General features: G+C 29.7%; 2 protein-coding genes across 2 annotated transcripts in view; both read left to right on the forward strand.

Annotated features, from left to right (window-relative positions):
- The window catches only part of LOC106313458 (14-3-3-like protein GF14 lambda), an 18,981-nt gene extending 7,634 nt beyond the window's left edge, over window positions 1-11,347 (forward strand). Inside the window, 2 exon segments of the mRNA XM_013751262.1 lie at window positions 10,841-10,960; window positions 11,124-11,347. Coding sequence (XP_013606716.1) covers window positions 10,841-10,960; window positions 11,124-11,144 — 141 coding nt within the window. The 3' untranslated portion in view covers window positions 11,145-11,347.
- Window positions 11,348-15,192: 3,845 nt separating this feature from the next.
- Window positions 15,193-17,071, forward strand: LOC106313457 (cyclin-D4-2). Its single transcript, XM_013751261.1, has 6 exons — window positions 15,193-15,555; window positions 15,653-15,739; window positions 15,822-15,923; window positions 16,001-16,205; window positions 16,356-16,474; window positions 16,816-17,071. Exons 1-6 carry the CDS (start codon window positions 15,331-15,333, stop codon window positions 16,957-16,959), a joined length of 882 nt encoding a protein of 293 aa, XP_013606715.1. The 5' UTR covers window positions 15,193-15,330; the 3' UTR covers window positions 16,960-17,071.
- Window positions 17,072-21,246: the final 4,175 nt, after the last annotated feature.

Below are 21,246 nucleotides of genomic sequence, written 5' to 3' on the forward strand. Positions count from 1 at the left end.
ATAAAGTCAAAATTGGGAAGATTATGAGAGCATGTATCATACTCCATAACATGATAGTGGAAGACGAACGAGATGGCTACACTCTATATAATGTTACAGAGTTTCAACAAGGAGAAGACTCCGGAAGTTCACATGTGGATCTCGATTTTGATATGGGTATGCCTACAAATATCGCCAATATGATGGATGCTCGAACTAGAATTCGTGATAAATCAATGCATGAACAACTGAAAGCTGATTTGATTGAACATCTATGGGGTAAATTCGGACGTGATGAAGACAACAATTGAGCTCGGATGTTTCTTTTAAATTATTCTCGTTTATTTTACTAATCTTTGTTTTATTGATTTTTTTAATTAATGTTTAAAATGTTTTCTTTTAATATGTTTAATTAAAAAAATATATTAAATCTTTATAAAATTTTAGTTTAATAAAAAATATTTCTTAAGAACCCAACATTAAGAACTTTACCATTGGAGCCAATAAATTCAGTGTCTCTTTAACTACAACCTCTTAACTATCATTAACTATTAAAAAATTGTTGTATAACAACTCTAAGGGTTAATCATGCTCTTACTCCTTTTCATTTCTTACAAGTCATTTCCTGAGTTTGACCACTGGTTGACTTTATTCCTTTATTTTTCCTAAGATAGTTGTTGGAAAAAAGGTTTTGGATCCATTGTTATTCAATTTAGATCAATTTGAATACGCTTTTTAAGAATAAAGTTCCTCTTCTTTTTTTTAAGAATCACAGTGTAATGACCCACCACTCCCACCATCTCCACTTTTTTCTTCAACCCCACCACTTCCACCTTCTTCTCCACCATCTCCACCTTCTTCCCCACCATCTCCATCTTCTTTAAAGCTTGAGAAAGAGAAAGAGAGAAAGAGAGGGAAAGAGAGAGAGAAGAAGGAGAAGAAGGAAGAAAGCTCACCTGAGCTCGTCGCCGGAGCAACCGTGCGCCGTGACCACGTTCAGCTTGCCACCACCGATAAACACCCTAGGTAATCGCCGGAAACCGCATTCCTTAAGCTCAGTTTCGTTTCCGTTTAGTAAATCGCCCATAACTTCCTAACTGTGATGAATCTCGTGAATCCAAGACTACCATCGTGTTCCTCTCGTTGAGACGAATCCGTAGCCACCAAAAACGCCTCAATCGGAGTCCGGACGAAGCCGCACGCGCCTCCGGAAGTTTCGCCTCTGCGCGCGCGTGAGGTACACGCGCCGCCGCCGGAAAACGTCGCCACCGCCGGACCACCGTCCCCCGCCGCCGGAATATCCGCCGTCTTTTTACCGCTTTTATCTTTATCGGGCCTTTAGGCCTTTGGACTTTTATCGTTTATGTTATTCCTATTTCAGACTTTCGGTTTATGTCGTATTTTATATTTCGGATGTTATCGATGTTGGTCTTTTAGGCTTTTTGGTATCGTATTGACTTTTATATTATGATATGAAGATTATTATTATTTGAGTTGTATTATTATTTTATTTCCACTTTTATCAATTTATTATATTTCGAAAGTGGCGGGTGCCACATTTTGGTATCAGAGCTATTTACTTATCGTAACATTTTATTATGTAAATCGGGGTATCACACACAGACGCTGCGATGTCCATATTATGACTAATGTCGCATTCTGCTTAAAAACAGAACTTCTTGTTTAGTATGTTTTAGGGGGGCTTAGTTACAAAACAGGTTTTATCGGGGAAAATTTTAAATTTTGATGTTTGATTGACATGTAGGCATTTGAAGAAGCGATAGCTGAGCTTGACACACTGGGAGAAGAATCCTACAAAGACAGCACTCTCATTATGCAGTTGCTCAGGGACAATCTTACCCTCTGGACCTCCGATATGCAGGTTACCTACTCCCCTTCACCTCTCTTTCTACTCTTACTTTCAAAAGTCATTTAAAGCTGTTTTTTTTTTCAATCATAAAATTGAACCGTGCTTGCTTGATATATCCGTGATCAGATGCATCACAATATATACATCAAATTACGTAGAGAAACTGTGTGCTGAATCATTAATATTATTTTGTTCAGGAGCAGATGGACGAGGCCTGAGGATCTTTGATGGAAAAAGGGAGAGAGAGTTATGCTGCCATGTTTCCGCTACCAGATTCCGATCAAAAAATCCTCGTAACATTGGCTTGAAAAATATTATTTTTAATTGTTTATGATGAGTTATGTGCACAGCTTGATGATTTGTCTACTCTTATCATAAAAGTCTAAAACTATGTTCTCTAAAGTTGGAAACCAACTGGTGCTCTTTCACAAGTGTTTTACAAAGTTCAGTCAAATGGAATTGAAACTCTGTCCCTCAAGGTTTTGGTCTCTGAGTATCAGATAGAATTAAACTTCAACTTAACGACTACAATTCCAAGGAGAAGTGTGGGTTTCACATTGGAGCTTCTTCAATATTGAGATTCTATAGCAGTGTTATTATTTGTTATTGCGATTTGTTGCAGCTATAAACCTGTAAATGTCTCTCATAAGATCATTTTCAGCTTAATTTAAAATATACTCCATTTCAGCTTAATTTAAAATATGCTCCATTTGTTTGCAGCTTTGCTTTCTATTAGAGGCTGGAAGAGTCCTGAGTACAATTAGTTATAATCTATAAAGATATTAAATTTTTGTTTCTTGATTTTGTTACTCACACAAATGACATGTTTACAAAGTTGTCTTTCGGAAATTAAACCAAAAAAAAAACTAATACAAATCACAGGGAAAAAACGTAAAATAGAAGAAATAGAAACGTTTTTTTTTTATTATGGTTCAACTAAAATAAAACATCATAGAATCTACTGAGACTAGACTACCTTAGCTAGAAACTCGAAATTGTAAACGTAGACAATGTATTGGAAGAAACCAATAGTATAAACGCCAGCGCCTGGGTGGAAGCTTTGACCAGCAAAGTCGATGGCTAAAAGACCATTAGTAAAACAAAGAAAGAGAATGAGGAGACCATGTCCAATGTCAATCGTGCTAGTGAGGTGATAGATGGAGACTCCTCCGGCGAGAAACGAAAAGATTGAAACGAAGACATCCACGGTAGGGTAATTGAAAGGAACATAAAACATGATCGGTAATATAATCAAAGATGTTACAAATCTGATATTTTTTAGTACAGGAGTTGTGGTTGGATCTGGGTAGCCATCGTCGAAAAATAAACACTTGAGTAACATGACTGCAAAGAAAGTTGTGACAGGAGAGAACAAAACCACTCTTCCTCCTGATAAGAAGAGCAACCCAAGGATTGAGAAAATTGTTAAACCATACCAAATCCCACGAGTGAATACACGATAACCCATTAAGCTCTCTTTCTCCAATTTTTCCCAAGCCTCTGTCATCACACAAGGGTATTTAATGGTTTCCATATCTGTCTTCTTTGTTTCCGTAGGTTTTTTTCTCGAGTGATGGGATTTCTTGGGGTGTTTACTTCTGTTTCCCATATTTTTTTTTTCTGGTTTGGCTGATGAGAGCTAGGGCTTATTCCTAGTAATATATAGGGGATCGACTCCAAACCTGATAGGATAGGACCAATGATGAGGTTAGTTTGTTAAAAATATCTGACTGATAACATATCAAATCTTTTGATAAATTCAAAACATATAATTCCTTTTTTTTTGTGGGGGTGGTTGAACTCGATCAAAGTTTGTGAGTTCAAAGAAAAAAAAAAAGACAAGTACAACAAAACCTCGATCTTATTATATAAAGCTTGGTTTTTTAAAGTTGATAATTACTTGATCGCGACACATAGCAATTACATATTTAAGATTGTGACACGTGTTAATCTATCTCATAATTAAAAATATATATACTAAGATATTAACAAAAACAAATTTTATTAAAAATCTTATTATATATTATTTAATAGTAATTTTCCTTTTTTAAAATCCTAATAAAAAGATAATTCAAAAGATTATTTGATTATAATTTTCCTTCTAATAATGTGTGACATGTGTTTTAAATATATAATGATTAAAATATATATATAATAAGATAATAAAAATGAATTTGAAAAAAAACTACTTTTAAAAATTATTTAATAGCAAAAACGATTTATTAAAAATATTTAGTAGTAATATTTTTAGAAATTTTCCTTTATAAAATCCTAAAAATAGATTTGAAAACAATTTATTTACTATAATTTTTCTTTTCTAAACTTTTAATGAAAATATAATTATAAAAGATTATACTGAGTTTGGTTCTTCAAAATTGCTAATTAACATGATTGTGACACATGGTGGTTATATATTTAAAAATGTGATAGGTGTTAAACTATATCATAATCAAAAAAATATATACTAAAATAATAAAAATGATTTTTCTTAAAAATTAATTATAAATATTATTTAATAGTCTTATTATTATTATTGTTATTATTATTTTTCATTATAATGTTTGTTTTAAAAGATACTAAAGATAGAGAATCATAAAAGATAAACATTAAATTTTAAGAAAAAAATGTTAAACAAAAACGAATTGTAAAACCCTACAAGTACAATAAATTATTTAACAAAAACATGAAGAAAACTAACATTAAAATAAATAATATTACCTTTTTAAAAGCATAATTAAAAAATATTTTGTAAAAATACTCTTATTATTTTATTATAAGTAAATAAATTTCCTTTTTTAATAGATAATTATATGTTAAAAAATTATGACAAAAAATAGCTACAAATATTTCACATATATATTTAGGTTTAAGCTCCCACATATTTTACAAAACACAATAATATTTACATGAAAAGTTTTACCTAAGTATTTTCTTTTAATTTCTTGATACAACTCAACTTTTTATTATCATTATTACATCTTATGATGCTAGCATAAATTTTAATTTTGTTGTTATTGTCGTACATGAGTATGTGTGAATATGATAAATATGTGTTTGTATGTATAAAACATAATATATAAATAATTAAACATAATTTTCTACTAAAAATAAAAATGTTGTAAAAAAATAAAATAATTAAATTCCTTTTTAAAAGTCTAAATAAAATAAAACGTAAAAGTAATCTTATTTTTCTTATAATTAACTAACTTTACTTTTTAATAATTTAGTATTAGAAAATACAAACTAAAATTAACGTCAAATATTTTACTTGATATGATTGTGACATGTGTCAATTAAAAAATTAGATTGTGAACGTGTCAATAAAAACTTCTGTTATTTTCCTAAAATATTAAATAAAATTCTAAAATAAAATTCTTTTCTAATCTTAAGCAATTTAAAAATTTTCTTTTTTCTTTATATCGTGACCTGAGAAAATTGTAAAATTTTATTTAATAGTAATTTTGTACTTCAAAAATTTAATGATAAATATGATAGTAACAATTATTCAATTAATAAGAAAAATTTTGAAAATATTAATGATATTGAAAAAGATGAATTTTGAAAATTACAACTTTTAAAAATAGTTAACATTAACTGGAAATAGTTATTTGATATAATTGTTTTTTAAAAAAAATCCTAGACAAAATATAATTGTAAAAGATTATGTAATATTAATTTCCTTTTCTTAAATAGTACAAAACTGTAATAGAATATTTGATAGATGTTTTCCTTTTTTTAAAAAAAAATCCTAAACAAAATAAAGTTGTATAATATTTTTAAGTCCTAACCTAAAGAAAATTGTAAAAATCTATTTGATATTATTTTGAAGAGAGTGTTTGATGATGAACATGATGCTAAAAATTATTTAATTAGCAAAAAAGTGTAGAAATAGTATTGATACGAATTGTAAAAAATAACAATTTTAAAAATAGTTATTAATAACTAAAAATAATTATCTGATATCAATATATTTTTTTCTGAAATTCTAAAGAGAAAATAATTGTAATAGGTTATATGATAGTAACTTAACTTTTCTAAAATCTTAGACAAACTTGTAAGAGAATATTAATATTTTTTTTTTATTTTTTAATTGTAAATAAAATGATATTTATAAAATAGAATGTTTTCCTTTTTAAAAAAATCATAGCAAAATAAAATTTTTAAGACTTATTTAATAAAACATTAAATTAGTACATAAGAACATGTATAATGTTGTCATTGATTTGATTGGTGTATTTAACTTTTATTTCTTTTTACTTTTCATTTTTTGCCGGATTATGTTTTGTTTCAAAAAAAAAAATTCCGGATTATGTTCAGTTTAAATGTTTATGTATAGTAATTTCTCTAATCCTTAGTATAAAGTTTATAATAACTTATCTATGCACCATGATTATAAAATACAAATATTAAGTTGAACTTATGTGTGAAAATGAGGTTTAATTATAAAATATATCTCAAACAACATATGCAAAAAACATTCATAATACTATAATAAAATAATTTATTATTTTATGGTTTTTATTTAATTAAAACATCAAACAAAACCCGTTGCAACGCAACGGGCTCATATCTTGTCTAAAATAAATTTTTTGATAATAGTTTTCTTTTTTTTAAATCATATAAAAAGAGAATTTTAAAATGAGTTATTTAAAAATAATTTTACCTTTATGAAGAACATGATATTAGAAATAGTAACAAAAATGAATTATAAAAACAGTTATTTTAAAATTTATTTAATTTTAATTGGAAATTATTATTGATAGTATTTTCCCTTTTCTAAATTTTGAATAAAAGATAATTCTAAAAGTTTTTGAAATTATTTGATAGGAGTCTTTGTTTTCATAAAATCCTAAATAAAAGAAAATTTTAATTTTCAAGAGTATTTGATAGAATTTGTTTTTCAAATCGTAAACAAAATTGATTTGTAAAACAAGTTTTTCAAATATTTTCTTATAAATAACAAAATTTTATGTTTAATAATAAATTTTGATGTTTTAAAGATCACAATAATCGTATTTGTATATAGGATTAAATTCTCTCTTATTTTTCACTTGCATAACAGCTGATACAAAAAAAATGTTAAATTCTCTCTTATTTTTCTTCATACAGCTCTAAATTTCTTTACTATTATATTTGCTACATCTTATAATGATGTTATAACTACCATAAAATTACGATGCCGTTGTGAATGAGCTCATTTCACCATTATGTTTACGTGTTTATATGCATAGACAATATATAATTAGCTCACTTTGAAAGAATTGAAAATATTGTTAAGTGGGTGCATTCAAGTGTTGGTGGAAATTATTTATTTCAAATAAAAATTAAAGAATTAGATTTTTAATCATTGAAAATTTGCAGTTTCAAAGATTCATAAACACATAAAGGTAAATATACTACAAATTATAGTTTTTTTCATTTTACTAAACTTAGTATTTCAATTTTGATTTATTTATATTTAATCTACTTTTTGGATAAGAATCGTAAAAACAAACGCAAAGAAAATTCCATTGTGTAACATTAACTATTATGTAAACATGTGAGAATCTTCAGAATATCACATTCTTGTGCTCTATAATTCCATTGTGTAACATTAACTATTATGAATTGTGTTGCTTTTAATTTTTTTAAACCCTAGAAACAATATGGATTTACACCAATTTTTTTCTATATGTTTTAAGTTTAATTACGTACCATTACTATTATTATTAATTTAAATAAAATTGAATTATTTATAAATTAAATAAAAAATTTGGTTAAGTTTTGAAGTATTATATAATTTCAAATTAAATATCAAAGAACCCGTGCAACGCACGGGTCCAAATCAAGTAAATTAATAATGTTGGGACTTTAAAATTTTACTAGATTTTAATCCGCGCTTGGAAAGCGCAGGTTTTTTGGATTATATTATAATACAAAGTCTTAAAATATAATTTTTAACAGTTATATAATCTACGAAATAGTTTATTTGAGATTTTATATGTACACTTTTATGTAAGTTTCTTTTAGGCATGAAAATTATATATGGATCAAAAAACAAACCGAACCGACCCGAAACTATAGGTTTAGTTCAGATCTAGAGAAGATAACCTATTGATTTTTTTGGACCCGCAGGTCTTTCTAAGAGTCCGGGTCCTACCCTACACCCGATCATAAATATGTTGTGTTTATTAGGTATATTTGGATATTTCAAATATGTTTCCGGTATTATGGATATTTTTGTAAGTTTTTGGTTTACGATTATAGTTTTTGATTTCAGGTAAATTTTCAAATTAAAATTTTTTTGGGGTATTTGGATAAAATTTTGGGTATTTTTCAGTTCATCGTGTCAGATTTTGTATAACATCTTGAATTTTTAGGTATTTGAATTTTTTTGGTATTTTTTGGAGTTTCAAGTAATTTTTGTATTTTGGATATTTTTCAAATTTTTTAGATATTTCGAATATTTTTAGGACCTAAATACCCGAACAGATGTGAACCCATTACGTCCATATCAGGTCTAACAACCTTTTGATATAGATTTTTAACGTTGTTGTACAAAAACATGGTTGATGAAATATTTTTCTGAGTAAAGGTATCATAAGGAATAATATTAGGATCTGTTAAAAATATTTAAAATATTGTATGGTTAAAATGATTAACGGTATTACCAAAACAATAATAAATAGTTATACATGACTCCAACAACTTTTTTATATTATATTTTTAAGTCTATTTTCCTTTTAATAGTATTGATTCGTTTTTAAGTGAAAAGTATATAAAAGTATAATATCTAAACCAATAATTTTCAAAATCGTGAATAATCAATACTGATATCGTGAAGTCGGGTTGGCTTTAACAGAACCAATAAATTTCTACATTTTTTAAGGTAACATGACTATTCAGAAAACTCATTTTAAAATATGAAAATATCTACCAAACTATAGACGGTTAAAATTTTAATATATGATATGAGATTTTAGGGGCAAATTTGTATATGATATGCTTACTTTATTATAAAGGAAAGAGGAAGTTAGAATCTACACATATATGTCGTGTAACTTCTCTTGCTTTAAATCATATATTATATGATAAAAATGATAATATAAAACATTAGTTTCAACGCTTTTAAATTAAAAATCAAAACAGTAAATATAGTAATAGTAATGATTAGGATTTAGGGGTGAGATTTGAATAAATAAAAGAATTGAATAAATTATTGTTTGAGAAATATATGATAACATATTGTTAGTCTAAATTTAAAGTAAGACAAAAAAATAATGAGTTAAATAAAAGGGTCCAAACAACTTTCATAGGTAGATATTTTAAGATTCCTTCCCTTTTAATAGTATTGATTAATTTATAGAGATATTAATTTACAAAAGTTTTCTTTTTAGATTATTTTATATTTTTAAATATCTTTATTTATAAAATAAGAAAATATTTGATTTTACTGTGTATAAATTATTTAAATTTTAGAAATTTGACTTTTATAGTGTTTTATTATCTTATTTGGTATATATTTTTATGTTTCATAAAATTGTTATTTGGTTTTAATATAATTTCACTAAATATTATCAAAATATATTGAAATATTAAGAAAAATCAAGGTATTTTCATTGTCAATATAAAAAAAACAATATAATGTTTAGTTTGTATTTTTGTAAAAACAATATATAGATAGATTATTAATTTATGATTTTAATGGGACTATATATTATACGAAAGTTTTAAAAATATTATTATTTTATTATCTATCCAAAACCTTGGTGTTGCTCCATTACAGATTCGCAACTTGATCCATTCATGCATTTTATCTCTCATATTTCTTAACAAGTTTGAAAAAACTCATGAGTGCCGGCTTGATAGTCCAGAAGTTGTTGAGGCAGCCATCTAATAGACCACTAAAGATGAATCATCCCTTTTATAGAGTAAACCCTTAGTGGTCTTTGTTTAACTTTGTGCGCATTTAGGCTTCTTTTTTTGTCAACAATCCCTTATCTTCTTATCTATCCTGGTCAAGTGCAATCAAATATTAATACGCCTTCTTATCTTTCGCAAATGGATCAAATTTGTTGTTTCTATGTTTGTATTTCTCGGTTTAGATGATTAGAATTTAGTGGAAATTATTGAGATGTTTTATTAAAAATGATCTTTGGAAATTTACATCTTTGATATCCGTTACTCTCACCCGAGTTGACATGCTAGTAACAATGATCTTTGGAAATCGTTGATGTTTTATGGAGCTAGAATTAAATTCGTGGATTGATGTTTCGATTCAGCATCTTCTCTACTATTTTTGTTCGCAACTCTGTTTCCGAGTTTGGGAATATCTTCTGAATCTAGTAAAGTCTTTCCTGATCTAGATATTGCCTTGAATGGAATGGAGCTGCTACTGTGCTGATAATTTTGTTTGCTTTTCGTGTTAAAAGAGTTACATTTGCTTTCTCCAGATTGTTCATTTCATTTATTTGGGACCAAACCGAACTGATGTGTCTCTCTTTCGGTGTAAATGTTTTGTTTTGTGAAGGATATCGCCGCTGCTGATAACGCGCCTACTCATCCAATTGTCTTGCCCTCAACTTCTCAGTGTTCTACCATGAGTTCCTCAATTCTTCAGACAAAGCTTGTAACATGGCCAGACAGGTGTCACTCCTCTTCACTTTTTATAGTCTCTCAGACAGGATCATCACTCACTGTCCTGAGTTTGTCTAAGGTTTTATCCTGTTTCTTGATAGTTTTCTTGACTAAGGTTTTTGACCATTGGTTGACTTTATTCCCTTGTTTTTTCTTAAGATATATTTTGAGGAAAAGGGTCTCCGATCCGTTGTTCTTTTATTTGAATCAGCTCTTTTTTAATAAGAATCACTCACTCTGTGATGGACAAGATCTATGTTGTTGTTTATATTAGGACTAATGTCTCATTCTGCTTATACCACAACTCCTAGCTCAGTATGTATAAGGGATAAGATTTTATCATTGCTTGGGACTTGATACTTGATTAACATGTAGGCATTTGAAGAAGCCATAGCTGAGCTTGACACACTGGGAGAAGAATCCTACAAAGACAGCACTCTCATTATGCAGTTGCTCAGGGACAATCTTACCCTCTGGACCTCCGATATGCAGCAGGTTACTTACTCCCCTTCTACATTTCTTACTTTCAAAGTCATCTTAAAGCTGTTCTTTCAATCATAAATCGAACCGTGCTTGCTTGATATATCCGTGATCAGATGCATCACAATAGATACATAGAAAAACTCTGTGTACTGAATCATTAATATTCTGTGTTCAGGAGCAGATGGACGAGGCCTGAGGATCTTTGATGGAAAAAGGGAGAGAGTTATGCTGCCATTTTTCCGATCTCAAAATCCTCATAACATTGGCTTGAAAAATATTATTTTCAATTGTTTATGATGAGTTATGTGCACACCTTTTGATGATTTGTCTACTATTATCATAAAAGTCTAAAACTATGTTCTCTAAAAAATTATAATCTCTTAAGACTTTGATGAAGCCTTGAAAAACTCTTTTATCCTTGTACTCGAATTTTGATTCTTCTACCTCTGGTTCAAGATGGAAACAAACATTCTATTGATTCCTATGATTCAAGTTGGATACCAAAACCCATGGTTTCATTGTTTTTGGTACCTAGTTTTTGGGTTGAGTATACAATAGCATCAGTGAGCCTCTCAGGATTACTTTTCTTTATGGGCTATAGAAGAAAAACGTAGTAGAAGTTTTGGGGCTGTTAAAAGCTGGTACTCGTTCACACGTTTTTAAAAAAGTTCAGGCAAATGGGATTCACATTGGAGCTTCTTCAATATTGAGATTCTATAGCAGTGTTGATTATTATTTGTTATTGCGATTTGTTGCAGCTATAAACCTGTGAATGTCTCTCATAAGATCATTTTCAGCTTAATTTAAAATATACTCCATTTTAGAGGCTGGAAGAGTCCTTAGTACAATTAGTTACAATCTATAAAGATATTAAATTTTTGTTTCTTGATTTTGTTACTCACACAAATGACATGTTTACAGCGTTATGTCTTTCGGAAATTAAACAAAAAAAACTAATACAAATCACAGGGAAAAAACGTAAAATAGAAGAAATCAAAAACAGTTTTTTTTTTTTTAATTATGATTCAACTAAAATAAAAATTCATAGAATCTAATGAGGAGACATATGAATATAGCATTCTTTACAACTTGTATATCTTTTTTTTATCAACTTACAACTTGTATATCTATGAAATTGTAAAATCTAAGGTCAAATCATGCGGTGATTTCTTGAGAATCAAAGGAGACGAATGTCATTGCACAAGTGCAACTTGTATTCTTCAAATCCAAGAATAGATGTATATGGCTTATGTTGCCCTCTCCCACCCATCTACTTTTGATGAAGATCTTCAAAACAAAATTGATCTAATTTTGACAAATATGTTGACATCTCTTTTGCGTCTAATGAATTTGAAGTTCAACCAAGAACTACTGAGATCCAAAATGTTTACCATACCAATGGTCATGAAAAATACATCTATCAGTATCTTTTTACGTATGAGAATCAAATGTTGCACTAACATTTCACAACAAGATTTAAACTAACAATAAAATTGGTGATTGAAATGACATGATACTAGTCAATTATAATTGTTGATCAATGTTGGAATTAAAATGACACGATCAATGAAAATTTATGACTGAAATGGTTCGTCAATCGATGCTAAGTATTTTTAAGTTCGCGGAAGTTAGTGATTTATTTCAATCAAATTTAAAAGTTCATGTGTTTAAATGACATTTTTCGAATGCTCGTTGCTAACTAAGAGTTCATACTCTTGTGACTCTCGCGATCATCACTGCAACTACGAGAGTGACTCTACTCATGAATTTGGAGATTGTGTTCGTGAAAAACAACTTTGAAACTATCGGGATTGTTGGATTCTTTTATCAGGTCACCATTGATGTATTCATCATAAAATACAGAGGAAATCAACATCTTTAAGAAGGTGGAAGAAAAATTTCAAGAAGATGGAGAGACCAAGAGAGAGAAGAGAATAGCAATTTTTATGGCAATTACGAGAACACAAATGTGGTGGAAGATGCCGAGAATTTGAACCTTTGGGTTTACTATCAAGAACCAATAACATATAAAATCTGGGAGAATCAATTGAGCCTCTCAAGATTACTTTTTTATGGCTAAAGAAAAAAAAAACATAACAGAATTTTCGGGTTAGTTTTGTTTTGAAGGATATTAAAGCTGCTGATATGGCGCGTATTCATTCTACTAGGCTTGGTCTTGCCCTCAACTTCTCAGTGTTCTACTATGATGTCCTCATTCTACTTATACCAGAACTCCTAGCTCTATCTATAAAGTCTTTACTTAATTAAACAACAGATTTTCTCATTGCCTGTTGGGGCATTCTAAATTTTGATTCTTGATTCACCTTTAGGCTTTTGAAGAAGCCATAACTGAGCTTGACACACTAGGAAAAGAAAGCTTACAAAGATTGCTCTCTCGTTATGCGGCTGCTCGGGGATCTTGGGAAGGGTTGGGGAGTGGTATGGAACATGTTTCCGCCACCAGATTTCAATCTCAAAATGACCTTAACCTTGTCTCAAGACTGAAAAAGTTGTTGAATTGTTTATGATGATTATGTGCACTGCTTGTTGATTTGTCTGCTCTTACGAAAAAAGTCTAAAACTATGTTCTCTAAAATTTGCCATCTCTTGACTTTGCTCAAGCCTTGAAAACCTCTTTGATTCTTCTATGGTCTGCTCTGGTTCAAGTTTGAAACAAACAATCTAAGGTCTCCCTTTTTTTTTGAACCACAACTTATATTAATTTCAAATCAGAGAGTTAGGTGATAGCCATAAAGGCTTCAACCTCCAACAAACATTGTTTAGCTAGACTATCCACAATGCGGTTTCTTTCTTTGGAAATCCAAGAGAAACTGATTACATCAAAAGAGCTAGCCAGCTCAATTATATCAGAAACAAGCCAAATAAACAATAGTAGCCAGCTCAATCTAAGGTCTCCTTTAAAGTTAGAAACTAACACACTAAGGTCTCCTCTCGTCAAGTTAGAAACCAACAATCTTGTTCTCATTGTTTTGGGGGTGAATATAGTAATAGCCTCTTTGTAAATATAATAAAACCAGTCAAAGTTCAAGCAACACAATTTATATAACATAGAGCGACCATAAGACGTGCACACACTTATGCAGGATTCAAGGTGAGAATCAAAAGAAGTCGAATATCATTGCACAAACAGATGCAAAACATCAAAATTGTACTTGGACCACTTTGTCTGCATTGCATGCATGAAACGATATATTAATTAGAACACAGTCTTTGGTCTATTTCTGAGACATACATAATTGTTTTCTCATATATTACTTCAACTTTTCATTTCCCCCACCAATCTTTTCAGAGAAAGATACTGTAAACATTAAAAACTAAGAACCAAAGTTGCTCGCTCACACGTGATTCCAGTCCACCTCCACTACAAAGTTATACAAATTGTTGTCAAGTTGAAAGTTATATTTGATTTATAGATATAAAACCTTGAAATGAATACTTTTTAGCTAGGGGCATCATTCTTTTGTAAGAAACCCACCGATCCCTTTTCTTTTGTTAGGGTGTTCGCTTTACTTGTTTTTTTACTGCAAATAAACATGGTGATGCAGAGAGGACCGTAGCCAAAAAAAGCTTGAGATTAGACTAGAGTGTAATGTTATTACCAAGTGTTCACAACTCAACCAAAAGGTATCAATCAAGACAAAGTTTAGAAGTCATAGAAACGAGCAAGTCAGAACAAAACTAATTACATATGGAGCGAAACTTAATATACACATATGTTTTTGGGATTAGGAAGATTATATGTTAGGACCTAGAACCTTATGATAAAATAAATTATAGTGCAATGCTATCTAGTCACATGACATGATGATAATCAGAGGTTGTGAAAAATGTGGAGGTCTGAGACGAATAGCTTTTGTAGTCCACTAACTAAAAGAATTTACAAGCCTTTTTCGAAATATAGTGGTGAAAGAGAGATTCGAAGTTCATTAATCTCACATGGTTCGCTATCTACTGATTAAACATTCGCTGCATCTTAAGATTATTTGAATTGTTATGCATTTTGGTATTAAAAAATCTAAGAAATAAGAGCAACCATTAATCTTTTTTTTTCACATCCATTTTCCAAATCATTTTCCATATTTAAAATAAAAATATTTGTTTCCATGCTAATTTGAATTTTTCTCCGTCACATTTCAATCTCTTTACTCTAAGGCCACATCTTCATCTATATATCAATAAACTATCCTCTCTGTCTTTTGTTTTATCTCTTCCGACCCCAAAAATAATCTCAAAGTAAAACAAACAAAGAACAACAAAATAAAAAAAACAGAGACAAAATCTCTCTTTTTCAGTTCATTATCTCTTAATACTATAAAAACGAAAAAAATTGTAAACAGATCGGAAAAAAGGCAAACTCTATAATGTCAGAAATCGAAAGATCGAGTTTTGATGATGAGAACTCGATTACATCTTACCCAACATCGATCCTTCAAATGGGTTTTCCATCGGAGGAGGACGAAGAGACAATCAGAGAGATGATCCACAAAGAGAGGCAACACTCTCCGAGAGATGATTACTTAGAGAGACTGAGAAGTGGAGATTTGGATTTAAATGTCAGAAACCAAGCTCTTGATTGGATTTGGAAGGTCAGCTTTTTTAATTCTTATGTTGACTCGATTCTTAACTAAGTCAATGTTCAGTCACTTTGATCTGGAAAAAAGACATGACTTTACGTTATTACAGGCTTGTGAGGAACTTCGGTTTGGACCAGTGTGTATATGCTTAGCAGTTAACTACTTGGATCGTTTCTTATCTGTTCATGACTTGCCTGTAAGTTTCCTGTCCTAAGGTTTTACTTAACCTCTTTTGATTATTGATTGAAAGAGTGTGTTTATGATACTTCTTTCTCTAGAGTGGAAAAGCTTGGGCTGTGCAGTTGTTAGCTGTGTCTTGTTTATCCCTGGCTGTTAAAATCGAGGATATTAAAGTTCCAGAGTTAATAATACATCTTCAGGTTTTGTATTAATCTCTCACTGTCTTCAGTTGAAGTTTTTTTTAAAACCAGAATCAACATATTAGTAATGATAATAGGTTGGAGATCCTTGGTTTGTGTTTGAGGCTAAATATGTTCAAAGAATGGAGCTTTTGGTGTTGAACGTATTGAAATGGAGGTTGAGAGCCGTGACACCGTGCTCTTACGTAAGATACTTTTTGAGTAAGATCTATGGCTATGATCAAGAACCATCCAGCAGAGTAATCTCCAGATCGTTACAAGTGATAGCTAGTACAACCAAAGGTGAAGGGTCTCTCCTTCTTTTTTTTTTTAATTTGATTCAGTTATACATTCAACCACAACTTCAAACTAGCTTTGCTTTTGGGTTATGGGTAAAGAAACAAAGAGGATTTATGGTGGTTGGTTGTGAAAAGTTGTGTAATGTTTGGACAGGTATTGACTTTTTGGAGTTTAGAGCTTCAGAGATTGGTGCTGCTGTTGCACTTTCTGTTTCTGGAGAACTCCATACATTACAGTTTGACAAATTCTCCTTATGCCCACACCTTGATAAGGTAAGAAAAGTTCACTTTATTATACTTACAAAGTTGGATGTTCAGTGTCATAATAGATATGCATACTTCATTGCACTTTGTATTGTTATGTCTCCTGTTTGAGTCCATACCAAAACTAGTTCCAGTTTAGACCAGCAAAAAAACTGACCAATTCAATTATAGTCGTCAGTTGTGAGCCCTCGTGACATACTCACATGTTTGTTTTTCTCATTCCGTATCTGATGGGGTTCAACTACAATCAAACTAGATGATGATGGGGACCCAAAAAAAAAGTAGTGTCCTCGGAGATTATGTACGTTTTCTTTGTCTGTGTTTCATATTTGTTTGGTGTGTGTGTGTAGGAGAGAGTGAAGAAGATTGGTGAAATGATAGAGAGAAATGGGTCAGCTTCATGTCCACAGACACCACCCAATAATAGTGCAGTCTTACAATTTAAGACTCTTTCTACTTCTTCTGTTTCCTCCTCTCTCACTTCTCTTTCTTAATTTCTCTCTCTCTCTACCCTTTTTTAAAAGTGTCGTAATTGAAATTTTGATAAAATAAACAAAACAAACAAACAAACATAAAATTTGAAGAGTTACTTATAAATAAACGTGAAAATGTGTTTTTTCTTTGTGGAACTATGAGAGATATATATAAGGCTGCTTTTGCTTAGTTGGCTTGTTCTTGGTTCCCGCCAAATATTAAAGCGGGAAACTAACCGACTCGGTTAAGCGAGAGTTGACTTCTTTTAAAAAGTGGATCGTATCATCGTAATGGGCCTTGAATCAAGCCCATTCATATAATATAATTTGTTATACCTGACCTTTTTTTTTTAATCAGTCGAAATCCATCGGTTATGGGCTTCCGATTGAGGCCAATTAGATAGCCTAAGACAAAAAAAGTCCGGACCCAAACTGAACGAAAGTATGTGTCGAAACCATTTGTTTCAAGATTTTATCAATCTAAATGGTTGGGTTTGGTTTAGTTTTAAACCGAAACGAACCGAAAAGCCGAAATATTTTTAAATTAGATTAATTAAATATATTAATAATATTAACATTTAATATATTTAACCATTTAACCCAAACAATTAAATAAAATTATATATTTTACTTCTAAATGAATAGAATAAAGGGAGAATTTGTTGTATATACATAAGAGAACATAAAATGAAGAATATAACTATATTACAGTAATCACTATTTGATGGGACAATTTGACACATTTTTGATTTTATTTTCCTTGGGAACGTGTGTCACGTACATCTAACATAATAAACGTATTATACCGTACTATGTATATTAAGTAAATAGTATAGAAAAATATAAAAAAAATATACAAAAATAACGTGCATTTGAGGAGGAGGAGGAACATGAGGAAAAGAAGAAGAGAGGAAGAGAAGATGGAGGGAGAAGGAGAAGGAAGGATGAGAACTAAGAGCAAGGGGAGGAGAGAGGAAGAAGAAGAAGAGAAGGAAGGAGGATGAAGAAGTAGAGGAGGGAGGAAGTGGAGGGAGAAGGAAGGAGGTAGAAGAAGATGGAGCTCCAAAAAATTTACTACTTAAGTAAATAGAATAGTATACTATTATAAGTATTAGTAACACATTGTTTTAAATACGTTTGATTAAATGTATTATTTTACTTTAATGAATAGTATACTATAATTTTTGTCTGATATTGTTTAAAAATCTGTTTTAAAAATTTTAAGTTATGCTATATGTAAAAAAATATGTATATCTTTACTAACATAATTATTTGGTTGAATTATATTTGATCCAAAAGATGTACATCAATAAAATTTGGAGGGGGAGAAGAAAAAAAAGACAAAGGAAAAAAGAAAATAAAAAAGAAACAAAAAAAAATGAAAATCAATGGTTGAGATTGTTCAAAAGTTAAAACAAGTAATATTACATAAAATATAGAGAATACTCTGGCCTAATTGTTGCTATGGATATACACTTTATTTCTTTTTTTGTTATGTACATGTGCCCCAATTTTCCTAGAATAAACACTACTAAATATAAATAAAAGAATATGAATCTCATAAATTAACATTAAAACCGGAAAATTATCTACTATATTCATATTAGGTTTGAAGATTACAACATAAAATTATTGGACTACATCTTCTACATTTTTATTATTAAGTTTGGCTCTACATTTAAATACGAAGAAAATAATAATTTTGTGTCGAATGATGATTTATTTATGTTTTTATAAATTATATTTTTGTAACTGACCCATAACAAAAATATAAAAAAAATCAACTCGATTAAATTGAACATACACAAACAAAAACCAAATTAAACCAAACTAACCCGAATTAAACAAAACCAAACACTAACCAAACCGAACCAAACACAAGCCAAACCGAATTAAACCAACCAAACCAAACTAATTTGGGTTGATTTTGGTTAAAGTTTTCTTAAACCCAAATAAAGCAAACCGAACCCGTAGTTAAACCGAAATGCCCACCCTACCTTCTTGGCTGTAACCTGATGTTTTCCTTGATGAAGCATTGTAATCATCCAGTACATCGGCTAAGTTGTACACTCTTTATTATTATTGATTAGAGGGCAAATTAATACATAATCATTAAAACAAAATTAATCATTTCACTTTTATATTGACATGATTTATTAACTCACAATCAAACTGGAATGATAAAAACCCAATGCTTATATAAATTAAACAATCAATTAATTATTCCCTTGTTTCTGAAAAGTGTCATTTTAACATGTTATTTTAGAATTTTAATACAATTTCTAACTTAATATTAATTACAAATGTATTGATTTTATAAATAACTTTATCTATCTTAAATATTATTGATTAAATATGTGTAATTAATAAGAACTTAAATGAATTTCAATCATTTTTTCAATTTGTTGTCAAAGTGTCACTTTTTGCAAAATGGATGAAGTAGTAAAATGAATTAAATTAATAATCAGGTGCGATAACATTTTACCTTATTTAGAGAATTTCCAAAAGCAAAACTTCAAAATTATTTATATTTTATGCTATAGTCTTTATATTTGTCATAATTAAAGTAAATTCGTAAAACTTTTATAAATGACTTTCACATATATATAAATATTACAGCAATATTAATTAATAAAATCTTACAAAAATATAAAATTATAAATTGAATACATAATTGAATATTAAACTACAAGCAAAATACCATATTATTCCATAAAATTATTTATGTAATGATCCATCCTCGGTTACACAAAATTTCTTTGGACAATATTTTTGAGATTTTGGAGGTCCCGGAGAAAATTTACTAGACTTTTAGTTTTGTTGTAATATTTAAACTTATGTAATAATTATGTCTTCATTTATCTTTTTAAAAAGTTCCTATTAAGTTTCTTTTGTAATATTCTTGTTTCCTAATTCTAGTTTTGAAATATTATAATTCTTATTTTAAAAATTTTATTTAATTTTATGTGTAAAACTTAAATTTATAAAAATAAATTTGAAATATTAATGAGATATAAAAAATTTAAGAATTAAATGATAAACGAAAAAAATACTTAAGATTCATAAATGTGATGCGTAATTAATTGTAAGGACCAAAATACAAATAAAAAAAAGTTTTGAATTTTTTTTTTGGATAGCAAAAAGCTCTATATTTAATACAAATAAAAAGATGAAACATCAGATTTGAATTTTTTTGGAAATGCTCTTTGGAAATGCTCTTGTACCTGCTATGGTTACAGTATTTTCTGGGGGAATAATGCATTGTAGTTACCTTTGTACATCAAGTGACAATCACCTGAGAGCTATATATATGATTCAGTCGAGCCCAAAAACTCAAGAAAGTACACTTTACAGTCTGAATCACTGTCGGAATAGCCTGTAAATGTATCAGAAGTTTTCTACACTTATTTGGGCTGGTGTTTCCTTGTACTATAGTCAAAATATTTAAATCCACTGACAGCTATTTCCAACGGGTATATTAGCAATGTCCAACGGTAACAACATCAATAATATTCACAAAACCTAATCCAATGATCGATCAGGTCGGGCACATGGGATTAATGATTAATTACGAGTTTTCAAATTTCTTTACAAGATAACTTATAGTATTATGCTAAATGCATACTATATATAAAAGAAAACAAAAAGGGTCGTTGCTGTATATACAATTAAATAACGGGTGGATCAAGTAGACAGAAAGACATGCGAAGTTGCAACTCCTTGATTCTTGAACTGAACATGCTAGCTGTCTCCCCACATTTGCCACGTCCTGCACTTAAAGTTGCCTAAGATAATAATCTTTGAAAATCATATCACTACAAATTTTGGAACCTCTCTACAATTATATCCCCCAGCCGATCACAGCTCGCTACGTCAAAAGCTTACTCACCTAATTAAAATTAACTTCTCCTAATTTAACATTTTTAATCCATGGTCTGTGGATTGTATAGTAAGCAAAGTCAATATAATAAGGTGTCAAAACTTCATCCGACTAATATTTTGGTATTCATCTTCCATATCTTATTCGGGTTACCTTATAAAATATGTTCATTAGCCATTATCAATATATGTAATAAATAATGGCCTAATTATATTTAATTATGTTGAAAAGAAACAAAAAAACTAAAATACTAATGCCTCGGCATTGGAGGGAAGACTACTCGGTTTAGGAACCCCGAACCCCCATGTTCCAATTATGCGTTTGCATGTTAGTCTGCTGGTTCTATTTTTAATTATATAATAAAGATTTTAGTAATCTCGGTTTAATTAATTGAAATCATTCTTAATTCCCTCCCCCCCCCCCCCCCC

This window comes from Brassica oleracea, chromosome C9 (genome assembly GCF_000695525.1).
Source record: "Brassica oleracea var. oleracea cultivar TO1000 chromosome C9, BOL, whole genome shotgun sequence".
In the NCBI taxonomy this organism is placed as follows: domain Eukaryota; kingdom Viridiplantae; phylum Streptophyta; class Magnoliopsida; order Brassicales; family Brassicaceae; genus Brassica; species Brassica oleracea.